This window comes from Harpegnathos saltator, unplaced genomic scaffold, assembly GCF_003227715.2.
Source record: "Harpegnathos saltator strain DR-91 unplaced genomic scaffold, Hsal_v8.6 scaffold161, whole genome shotgun sequence".
Classification (NCBI taxonomy): Eukaryota; Metazoa; Arthropoda; class Insecta; order Hymenoptera; family Formicidae; genus Harpegnathos; species Harpegnathos saltator.
In genome coordinates, this window is record NW_020229941.1 from 136,345 (window position 1) to 148,629 (window position 12,285).

At 39.4% G+C, this 12,285-nt stretch overlaps 1 protein-coding gene across 2 annotated transcripts in view; it reads right to left on the reverse strand.

The window, feature by feature from the left end:
- The window catches only part of LOC105180989 (uncharacterized), a 36,404-nt gene that overhangs the window by 19,345 nt on the left and 4,774 nt on the right, over positions 1–12,285 (reverse strand). For both annotated transcript variants that reach the window (XM_011137408.3, XM_011137409.3), the window contains exons 4-9: positions 11,731–11,844; positions 10,513–11,079; positions 4,771–9,199; positions 4,362–4,431; positions 2,309–2,380; positions 42–237 (exon numbers count right to left, since the gene is read on the reverse strand). In XM_011137408.3, coding sequence (XP_011135710.1) covers positions 42–237; positions 2,309–2,380; positions 4,362–4,431; positions 4,771–9,199; positions 10,513–11,079; positions 11,731–11,844 — 5,448 coding nt within the window. The remainder of the gene's footprint in view (positions 1–41; positions 238–2,308; positions 2,381–4,361; positions 4,432–4,770; positions 9,200–10,512; positions 11,080–11,730; positions 11,845–12,285) is intronic.

Genomic DNA, 12,285 nt, shown 5'->3' on the forward strand with positions numbered 1-12,285 from the left:
GTAAATTAATAATTAACTGACTATAATCTCTTACACATTACCTTGATAAGTTTAGTAACAAAAGATTTGCCACTGCCAGGTGGGCCCCTAAGAATAATTGCTATCTTTGGTGGTCGGTTCTGACGACCTGGCGGACACAGCAAGTCATCGACCATCGTATAGTTTGATATTTTTGCCAAATCCAATATTTTCGGGACACTCGCCGTTTCCGCCACATTTTTCTTTGTGTCCAGGAAACTGTAACAAAAATTTCTCTTTAGCATGAAAATGTGCATTGCGATGGTGGATGAATTACATTACACTAGATCGATCACACAATTTGTATGTTCTTTTTCTCTCATACAATTCTCATATCAACAAATAGCAAAATAAAACAATTTTTCAATTGATACAATATACAGGGTGTTCCGCGTAAGGTAAGGTACCGAGGAATCGTATAAAAATAGAACGGATTAAAATAACTGAAAAAGTCCTCTTTCATTTTTTAAAGAACTATGTAAAATTTCGAATTGTTAGTGAAAAAAAATTAGCAACTCAGCACGCACGATATATTGGGACGGAACGATTGCGTAGAAAATGGCTGACCGCGTGATTATTCCTTAATAACGATTAGTAGTAGATGATAACATAAAGCGAAGAAAAAATGCGAGTGGAATAGAAAATCATTTGTTGTAGCACCTGATATTGATACGAAACAATTGCGCGAGTCATCCATCATTTTCTGCAATCGCGTCTCACATGCGCTGATTTATTTTGGTTTTCTTCTGCTAACGGAATACGAAATTTTACGTGATTGTTTAAAAAATAGAAAATGATTTCTCTGCTCAGACTGTGTTACTTTTTAATCCGTTCTATCTCGAGCACACGACTGCTGGGCTATTTTGCGTAAGACACTCTGTATAATATAAAAAGACCTTAATTATATTTCTTTGTAATAATGCGCACAGATAATAGAAAACGTAAATAAATGTAATCTATAATAAAGTAAAATAAAGCTTTGAACCGGCATGTCCGCATTTCGAAGCAACAGTATAAAAGTATAGATGGTCGTGTAAAATTTCATACTGGTATGAGAATTTCATTATATAGGCAGAGTAAATTCTGTAATACAAAACCCGTGATAGAGTTGCATACTGTGAGCATCCTATTACGAATAATAATAAAATATTAGAAAAGAATGCTTCATCCCCAAAAATGATGGATGCATTATTACAACAAGTGTCCGAAAACTACTATAATCTGATAGTTTTCGGCAAAATGAATAAAAAATATTTATGGTTTTATGGGGGCATAATATATACATACACACATACAATGGATAAGGAAAGTGTGGATAAGGAAATTGTGGACAAGTGGATAAGGAAATCGCACAGTTTGTCACTTTCATTGGGATAATTTTACACCAAAAATAGGAAAACACACACCATTGCAAAACATTTTGTATCGGTTTACCGTGATTTTTATTTGTATCAATATATTGAACGTCTTTTTGCGCATACTTGTAACTTCTTTTTCCTCTGATATAAAATTACCCCGAAAAAGATCGAGTGAACAAGTACTGTTTTTCACCTGAATACCATACTAAAATATAATGGAACACCGAAAAGTGAGTCACATTGAATCTCAAAGGCTCTTTCAATATAACAGAGCACACATATACAAATATACATCTTAAATACATAATAAATATATAAACACGATCTTCTAGATTTTGTAAAATAATACGTATGCACGTGTAAAATGTACAAGTACAAAAACGTACTTAAAGAAGTATACATTTAAAAAATAATCAGCGACAGATTAAACACATATATGTATAAGAATCGTAATATATGTAATAAGAATTCGTTGGACAATATTTTTTTTCATTAATAAAAACATCATATATGAACTTTTCCAAGTTCATACACAAGTGGATCACAGTTGTTTAGCATAGAAATCACAATTTTCATTTGAATCGCATGTCAAGGACTTAAATATAATCGTCTCCCAACTTTCGAAAAAAAATACTGAAATTTCTTTTTTACAGAACCAAATATATACACATGTATATATATTTTTTTTTTACACGAATCGATTCCGAACGCATCATTTCACATGCAAAAACATCAACATTTTCACACGTAGAACGAAGGTAAGAATCGACTAATGTAAAAAAAGAGAAAACAGTCGCATTTGAGAAGAGAACAATTGCATGTCTTAGATGTATCTGTGCATCTATATGCAAAAGGTAGAAATTCATCAGATAAATTGTTTTAGATCGCAACTTTTGCGATAAATTCTCAAGAAGTGGAAATACAACACATACCTGGTGTCTGGTAGTTTCGCGTCTACAGTGTTCTTGTTCGAGTTCTCCTGCCAATGAACACTTCCTTTCGATCTGAAGAATGTCATATACGTTATATGTTCAGATAGATGAGAGATCGTTTATAATATCTTTTTGTAGCTATATGGTACACAAGATTTTATTAACGCAATTCCATTCCCTATGCACAGTAGACAACGAAAATTTTCAACCAGATGCATCATTTTTGGTTATTCAAATACACATGATGATTATCCGATAAATCGGCAATAATATTCTAAAGCAGTCGACCTATTACCATCTGTCAGTTTCACAGTTTTATGTTTAACTTGCATAACGCGAAAAATATATGTAATATTGATACAATTACTTCGACTTTCTACTAACCAGTTCCAACAAGAAGAAATAATGCTTATGGACAATCTCTCGGATATCTAAAAGTCGTCATAATAAACAAGATTGCTTATTGTTATTTACCTCTTTTGTTTGCTTACGTTAAATTTCTTCTTATTATGATAATTTTTGGATATCCGAGAAATTGTTCGTAAGCATCACCTTTCGTTATAAATCACTAATAAAGTATTGCTCGGAGCATCACCTTTCGTTATAAATCACTAATAAAGTATTGCTCGGAGCATCAACATTATACAGGGTGTCCCATTTTAATGTCCCACCCCAAATAACTCTTCAGTATTGAAGTTTCAAGGAAAATGATCTGAATAAAAGTTGTAAGGATTTGAAGAAGTGAGCTATTTTATGATGACCTTGACTTTGACCTTGACCTCTATTTTCAAGGTCATTTGAAGGTCAACTTGCGTTTTTTAAATGGGAACCCTTATTTTTTATTACACTGCTTTTTTCTACTAGTTAATTTGAACAACTTTTGTGTAAAATATTCTTTTATTTGCCTAATATTTTTTGAGATATTTGAGGAAAATTTGATAACTTTTTCAATATAAACTTACGATATCTCGCTAACTATTTATCGGAAGAAAAAGTAGTACTAAACTTTCTTGCTTTATTTAGTCTCAAGAATATGTTGTTACAATAGCGCCCTGATTTTTGTTAATTTAATGATTTTGAAATTTCCAAAAATCAATAAGTTAACAAAAGTCAAGGCGCTATTGTAACAATATATTCTTGAGACTAAATAAAGCAAGAAAGTCTAGTACTACTTTTCTTCCGACAAATAGTTAGCGAGATATCGTAAGTTAAATATTGAAAAAGTTATCAAGTTTTCTTCAAATATCTTTAAAAATATTAGACAAATAAAAGAATGTTTTAGTCAAACAAAAGTTGTTCAAATTAACTAGTAGAAAAAAACAGTGTAATAAAAAATAAGGATTCCCATTTAAAAAAGGGTTCCCATAAAAAAACGCAAGTTGACCTTCAAATGACCTTGAAAATAGAGGTCAAGGTCAAAGTCAAGGTCATCATAAGATAGCTCACTTAAATCCCTACAACTTTTATTCAGATCATTTTCCTTGAAACTTCAATACTGAAGAGTTATTTGAGGTGGGACATTAAAATGGGACACTCTGTATACATCTTTTGCGCCATATAAGTTATACGTAAACCTGTCAGACTAAGACAGATAGTGATAGATGGGCTACTTGAGAACATAATTACTGAACAGTCATAATACATAAATAATATTCAGACATAACGAATCTGGTTGCAAATTTTCGATGTCATGATTTTCTACACCCAACAAATAGAACTGGATTCCCTATAATAGGACTGCAAGTCTTGTACACATGTTGATCTTTCAAGTGAAATTGAAGACCTCAGTAGCATATGCAGCAAGTGAAAGCGACATTCTCTTGCGAACCTTGTCCTTCCTGGAAGAATCTTACGCAGAGAAGAAATGTTGCTGTGCCAGTGGACTTTCGTATGATATATTAGTACGAAATAAAAGTAATATACTCCGTTAGAACACTTTGCACAGCAATATATTTCCCTCCTGCGAATTATCCATCAAGGATAAAACGCGAGAGAGCATGTTCTTTCATTGCCCTGCATAAAAATTAAGATGAAAATTAATCTGTCACTGTACCTGCTGTCGTCTTTATCACTGTCTTTATTCGTTTCCCTTCGGACAGTCTCGCACGTCTCTTGAACCCGCTCTGCGTACATGAAAAAATAAACACATTGAAACACACTCAACATAAGAAAAGAACCGATTACCTTGCGATACTTCATAATTCATTCGTGTATATTACGTTAAATGCGAAATAAGATGCAAGACATAAGAATTTTCCCTCTCACACTTCTTTATAGCGTAGGCAACAATGCGGTTACGTCCTCGACAAAATAAATTTATGAAATATATCTTGCCGACGACTGTTTCTCGTTTCTTTTTGATTCATGGATTAACAGATAGCTTCTGTGAATCTCGAACGACGACTATTTATGAGTCGCCGAGCTTCTTAATGGTTTAATGATTTAACGAATTTTTCAGTTACCTCTGCGAACGTTTCGATCGCCCTGACCATCATTTGTGCTCGAATCGCGTTCAAAGAACAATCGTTGTTCCTCGAGAGAGTCGTACACCGACGATCTCTCCTTGCGATCCTCGCTGTCCCTTCTCTCTCGTTCTCCGCATGGTCTTCTATCACTCGCTTGCTGCTGATGTTGCTGCCAATCCTTGTGATGTTCCTTCCGCTGCTTCGTATAATCCAACCTGCGTGCCTCGTAGCCGCTCTTCTCGTAGTTGTAGCCACCGGCGCTTCTCATCTTCTCTTTCTTCATGTTCTCGTAGGAACTCCTCATTTTCTCCACGTAATCTTTGATGCTTTGCTCGTTCTCCACCCAATTTCTAGAATCTTCTCGACTGTTTCTTGACTGGTGCTGCTGCTGGTCCCAACAGCGCTCCACCGGTTTCGATTCGCCATGAGAATAATCGAAACACTGAACCGGCGGCGGCAGATGCTGATCGACGGTTGTCGGTCTTGACATATGCTCATAATCGATCACCTTTGACGGTGTATACTCGACAACCTTCTCGCCACCACTGCTGACTTCGCCGTGATTGTAATTGAACTGTCGCGATGCGCAAAACTCACCGCCACTTGCAGATAACACAGGCTGAGGACGTTGCGTGAACAAAGTGGACCCGTGGAATTTGGATCGATCTAGGTTTATTGCTTCGTTACTACCACTGTAGTTTATAACCTTTGTTTCCAATTTCGATCTTTCGTCGAATTGAGCGACGTTAGATGGATTTCTATCGATACTTGTGCATTGGTCGTCATTAAAGTTGCCCCTCGTCCTAGCATCGTCAAATTCCTTCTTGAAAGGGTCTTGCAGCGGGGGCTTACGTTTAGTGTAGTCAACATTATCCTTCCACGGCTCCGTCGTGTCCATTGTATTCCTATCGAACGATTCGTCGGAACTGTCGAACTGTCGCTTGTCGTCCTTAAACTGTTGTTCTCTTCTGATGTAGTTACCACTTCTGTTCATATAATCACGTATACAACTTGGATCGCCCATCGGACCTTTGATCGCGAGGGGTTTGTCTTTAAAGTCGGATCCAAAAGGACCGTCATTAAAATCCCGTGAATCGAAACGGTTCTCATTGAAAGCTTTCGGACTACGTCTTCCTTGAGAGAAAGCATCCAAAGGAGGGACGCGAAGTCCACCCAACATGCTATCGTTGGGACCTCGAGGTCCGATTGCTGGCGGCCCCTCATTGGGCCATCGTCTATTGAACGGTGCTTCATTCGGCTTACCGAATCTATTGTTGTTATTAGGCCCCAAGAAGCTAAATTGCGGTTCGTCGTTGGGATGTCGATACATATCGCTAGGTCCCCCTCGCTGTCCAAATGGCGGAATGTTGCTCCTGAGCCCGAACGGGCCAGGGTTTCGTGGAGCGAAAGGCGAGTCCATAGGCGCTCTCGGCCCAAATTTTCCAAACATGGGTCGTGGACCACCGAATGGCTCATTCATAAGCCCGAAATATCCGCTGTTAGGATTTCGAGGATTCTCGCTCGGTGAATCATCACTACGATCTCGCTTGGGATACTGTTCGTCGTTGGGCCTTTTGGGACTGAATCGTCCAGAATCGCCGGGTGTATTAAACCCAAACTGCCCATCTTTGGGACCCAGTTGCGCATTGTCGCCATGACTTAGTGGTTGGAACGCACTTGGACGTTGAAATCTGGGATTTAACAATGGATTTGACAGTGGCGGCGGCCCTGGAAACTTGAAGGGTGCGCCCATTCTGGGGAATTCCGTTTCGCGTAGCCGCATGTCGTGGAATTGACCAGCACTCGCTGAATGGCTGGGCAATTCCAACAGTCCTTTCCCGTCGAAAGGTTCATTGAACGGCCCAACGGTGTCCTGCGGCCCGGAATTCGGATTAGTAAGAACAGGTCCCAAATTGGGAAGCTCTGGTGGCGGCTCGATGTTCAAATCCTCAGGCGGCGGATCGTTCTCGCCCATGAAGGGCAGACTTTCGGACTTTTTAGTTTGGATGCTTTCGTCTTTATCGTCGATGTTGCTTTCTATATTTTGTTTCTCCTCGCAATTGTTATCCTGTTCTTGCTCCTGCTGCTGTGGCTGCTGGGAACTGTCGTCATTGCTGGATACTTTGTTTCCTTCTTCGTTATCGGCGCTTTTTAGCGTCGGGTCGTCTATCATAACTGGATTATTATTTTGTTCGACGGTTGTGCCATCGGCCTCGTTTGTCAGCTGCGTCATTTCCGCATCTTTCATGTTTGGAACATTATCGGTCTCCAAATTATTCGAGGATTCGACATTGATATCGGCCTCAGTATTTGCAAGATATTTAGCAGGAGACTGAGATTGGTTATTGGTCGATTGAGCTTGCTGATTAGAGTTAGGGTTAGGATTAGGGTCCTGCAAATTGTCCTCCATATCTTTCTCCATTGTCCGTTCATTGTAATTCGCAAGACCACCATGTTTAGGGAAATTATCTGTGAAAGGTCCATGTCTCAAGCCGGGAATAAACGGAACGGAAAGTTCGTCGTCATGCACGTTGTTGTTGCTACTGAAGGGATGACCAGCACCTCGCAAATGATGATCGTACGGCGTGGCGGAATTAGGAGCGAATGGGTGGGGCTGGAACGGAGGTGGTGATTTGCCACCGGGTATGAAAGAGAAACCGCTCGACGGTGGCCCACCGGGAGGACCGAATGGTCGAATTTTCGGAAAATCAAAACTGCTGCGAAACGGCGAGTCGCCGGCGATCTTCTTAAAGCTTTCGCTGAGAGAACCGACGCTAGTTTTCTCGGAGTCTGGAAGAAAGCTAGGTTTGAATACATCACAAGCAGCCTTTCGTTTTTCCATTAGTTTACGTAACTCTGGCGGTAGTTCCTTCGGCGGACTAAAGCCCGATTTCCTGCCAAATACCCGGGAATTGCCGCTGAAAGAATCTCGTCGATGATCATTTGCGTCCTTTGGATCAAAACAGTCTGCTGGGTTGTTGCCCCTATTGAAGCGATCGTTGGGGCCAACGTGTTCGTTCATGTTGGGTCCAAATCGATCATTGGTCTGAGGAAAGCGATCTTTGAGATCAGGAAATCGTTCGAAACGATCGTTCGGCCCAAATCGTTCATTGTCCGGTCGATCAAATCTATGCTCTTTTCCAGCTCCTCTGCCGAATCTATCAGTTTCCGGTCCTGCGAATCGTTCACCTCCGCCAAATCGATCATGTTCCGACACGAACGGTCGGTCACTCAACGGCGGGAATCTGTCGTTTCCCTTCTGTCCAAATCGATTGTTCCCTCCAGCGAAACGCTCGTTCATCGACGGTCCAAAACGTGCTTCATTATTGGGGTGGAAATTCATCGATCCATTAAGTGAATTATTACCCAAGTCAGCTGAGAAACCTCGGTCTCCTCTTCGAAACCGTTGCTGTTGTGCATCGGCACGTTCGTTGAAGGGTTCATTCGGTCTGTTGAAAACCGGATCGCCAGGCCTCATGAACTGATCTTGCTCATTCCCGCTCGAATTAGCCACACCGTCTCCACGTGCAAGGAAACGATGATCAGGAGGCTCGCCTGTTCTTCGAAGGAAATTAGACTGCTGTCCACTATCGAAGTTATTGCCGCGGTCCGCAGGATGGCGCGCAAAACGCATCATATCTGCGTTCAGTGGTTCCTGCCCGCTCGCTGGACCTCTGGCTGCGTTCTGTAGAGTAACCGAGCATTCTGGATTGTTATTGGGCGGATAATTCGGAGGTGGTTGCGAAAAATTGGGTGGCGGACCGTTGTTGTTGTTCAACAAGTTCGGCGGCGGCTGTGCGAAGTTGGGCGACATAACTGAGTGGGCAAACGACGGCGCAGGAAAATGGTGTATGGTGGGAAGTAGCATACCATACGGGGCTTCCATTCGGGGATTGTATTGCTGATTGTTGTCCCATTGCTGCTGATTAGGCCAAGATGGTAGCAGCGATGGCATTGCAACGTTCGAGCCCATCATATTCTGCTGTAGCGGAACTTGCGGCAAAACTTGTTGCACAGAATGCGGTGGAGGAGCTTGCTGTACAGCTTGTGGCGGAGCTTGCTGTACAACTTGAGCCGGGATGCTCGCACCGGAATTCGAGGACTCCGGTGGTGGCGGAGGTGGTGGTGGCAGAGACGGTACAGTGGGAGCAACATCGCTCTGCTGCTTGCCTGTTAAACCAAGAGTCTTGCCGATACCGAGTAGATTATTGATCAAACTTTGATTTTCTGTGTTCGATAGCAAGTTGAGTATCTTGTCGTCACCAGATATAACGCTCTTGCTCTTGTCCGCTGTTTCCGCAACTATTATTGCCTTCGCCGCAGATGCCTGCTTTTGCTGTTCGCGTTTCCTACGCATCTGCTCGCGTCGTTCGAGCAGTTTCTCGCGCCACGACGTCCATTTAGCTTCATATTGTTTATACTGAGTCTGAAAAGTATGGATATTATTCATTGCAAACGAGAAAGGAACGACTGTGCTTCGTTCCCTTTGCGATATGTATCATTTAATATTCGTGGTCATTATAATAATCATTGTGGTTCGAACTGCAGTTCTTTTCTATGGTTCTTTCTTAACTGTGATTCTTTAGATTCAAGAGAGAAAAAAGAAATTTCTATATAGAGCGGCGATATAGTCTTAAAAATTTATAATGGAGATTGCCAGAATTTCTGAATCATCTGCATCGTATCAGCATATTCGTACATAATAACGGTTGATTATTCGAGGAAGTTGCAACGATATTTCATGTATTATTTTTTTCATGTGTAATTTTATTACGTATTGAAATTACACGCGAGATTTAACTTCTGGATTGAAATAGATTCTTCTTGTTTCAAACATTTCGTGAATATCTCAATTCATATCCATCGAGGAGGGACAACCTTATGAACAAGATATTATAAAAAAAGAGGAAAGAATTATATTAATAAAATATTAATATCTCTCTTATAAATAAGGAAATATTTCTCTTATCTATTCTTCGATAAAGAATGGATAATGGTTTTCTTTAAATATCCGATTGATCAATCAAATTTTCTCTCTATTCTCTCTCGTGCACTCTTCTTCTCTTAATTAATCAAATATTATTGATTTAAAAGATATTATCTACTAAGGAGTGACTCAATAGGGCTGCTCGTCAGGCTGTTTCTTTATGATGAATTAAAATACAAAATATTAAAAATAAATATCCACGAAATATTAGAAATAAATATACAAAAAAATACCTTCAAGACCTCGAAAACTAAATCCGACACATATTCATATCGCAAAAATCTCAAATATGTGATTTCATGTTTCACGTTATATTATATAAATGCAGCTTTGTCTAAATACTCGAGATAGATCGTTGTCGTTTCCTCGAATGATCAACAGTCATGATGTGCGAATGTGTAAAAATGAAAAGTATGATCGAAGGTCTAACAACTGGAAACAGATAAACGTAAGGTTAAGGACATTATGTCATCTACATACGATCGTGGACAGAAAAGTTGTTTATATTTTTTGTGTGAGTTTCAGAATGTATCTATCTAGGTCCAATGGGAGAATTTTTTTAATGAACGAATTCTCCTACTGGACAAGGCGGATGCATTCTAAAACTTACATTAAAAATTACGAACAAGTTTGTTTCCGTGAATGCACGGACTCAAACATTTTATCACGAAATTTGGACCATTTGAATTATTTGGCAAAATTCAAAAAATCCCCTGTACGCCGTATGAGAATAAATACTTACAGACACTTACCTTGTCGGGATGATTCACGTTTTGCTGCTTCCACTTGTTAAACTGCTCTTCCCACTGTTTGAATTGCGCGTCAAACGTTTTCTCAGCATCAGTTAGCTCTTCGTCCTCATCGAGCTTCAACTTTTTCGCACTACTGCCACTATTCGGCTCGCTATCATCGACCGCACTAACATTATTATCGTTATTACGTTTCTCAGCCTGCCCTCCTGGAGGCTCTCGCCTGCTCTCGGTTTCAGGTGGCAAGGGTGGCGAGTGCTGTTGCTGGCTCGCGCCAGGCAAGGGTGGTGGTGGCTGTTGGTGGTTCGGAGGAGGGTAGTTAGTCACGCTCGCTTGCGGCAACGCGCTCGTCGTAGTGGACTCTTTCGTGGGGAATAAGGGCAGATTGTTTTGGTGCGGGGGTGGCACGTTGGTGAACTGATGATGTGTTGTACCCGCAGAAACGGGCGGTAATGGGGGTGGTCGTGCTGTGTCTTCTTTGGGGAGCGGTGGCGGCGGTTGCATGTGCGGCACTTGGCTCGCTGCCAAATTTATGTTCTGCGCCGATAGATGCTTCATCGTCTCTTGATACTGAAAGGAAAGATCATCCAATAGAAATCGAGTTCGTGTACTTGCGTGGAATAATAAAAGATATGGGCGAATTAACACTTTGATGGTCGCACATTTTGTTCGTTGACTGTCATTTGACGCCGGTATATCTCGCGTAAGTCTTACCCTCTAACGCCGGCACTTTTTACTTAATTTTTCTCGGTATTTTATAAAAAAACTGCGTTGAATATATCTTTATATTTTAAATTTTAACAATATAATAATACTAACAGCAAGCGGCAAAGCAAAATCACGTGAGCGTGACAGCGGCTGGTAACTAATGGGCTCGCAAAATCATATATACGTGACAGCGGCCATCAAAGTGTTAATCAAGTGGAATTGAAAACGAGATATACATGATTTCGAAAGGATTTTCAGTAACAACTGTTATTAGCTGTACAGTACACTTTTTTATTTAGGAAATCCACAGTCACTTTTTTAAGCATAGATTTTCTTAATTTTGTCTTTTGTTTAGAACAAAACATCAACAACAGTATATTATTAACAGATGTTTACGATTTGCAAATATAGATTAATTCTTTTACCTTTTAAGCATGTTTATATTTGACAAATCAAATGGAAAATGATCAATATAAAAGCCCAAATACATCTTACATATTATGTATATTATACCTTGTCCCCATATTGTGCTTGCCATTGCTGATACTGTTGTTGCCATTGCTGCCACTGAGCCCAACCTTGCTGTTGTGTAGTTGCCCATTGTTCCGGAGTATATCCACTAGGCGCCTAATAAAAATAAAGAAATAAATATGTTTGTTATAATCTAATCGTTATAACATATACTTGTTCTTATAATAATGTACATTTAAATGTGTTTTTTAAAATTTGCTTTTTATATCTTTTTCGATATCCTGTACAAATTATATTAATATTACAGAGTGATTGCTGTCTCTATAATTAATTAATTACTACAGATAATAAGACTTTATTTTTAATTAATATCAATAGAATTGATTTTATTAAAACTTTCAGGAACAAAATGCGATTCGTTTAACTTTAAACAATCTTAAATCTTTTACTAGCAAAAAGTTACTGTGTACTAAATAAAATAAGATAAATAAGATAAAAATAAATAATCAGAGTAATAAATAATATTGGGTTAAGTAAAAAGTTTTGAGCATTTTCCGCTAGATAGCTTTAGTGAGGTCATATTTCACGATGTATACG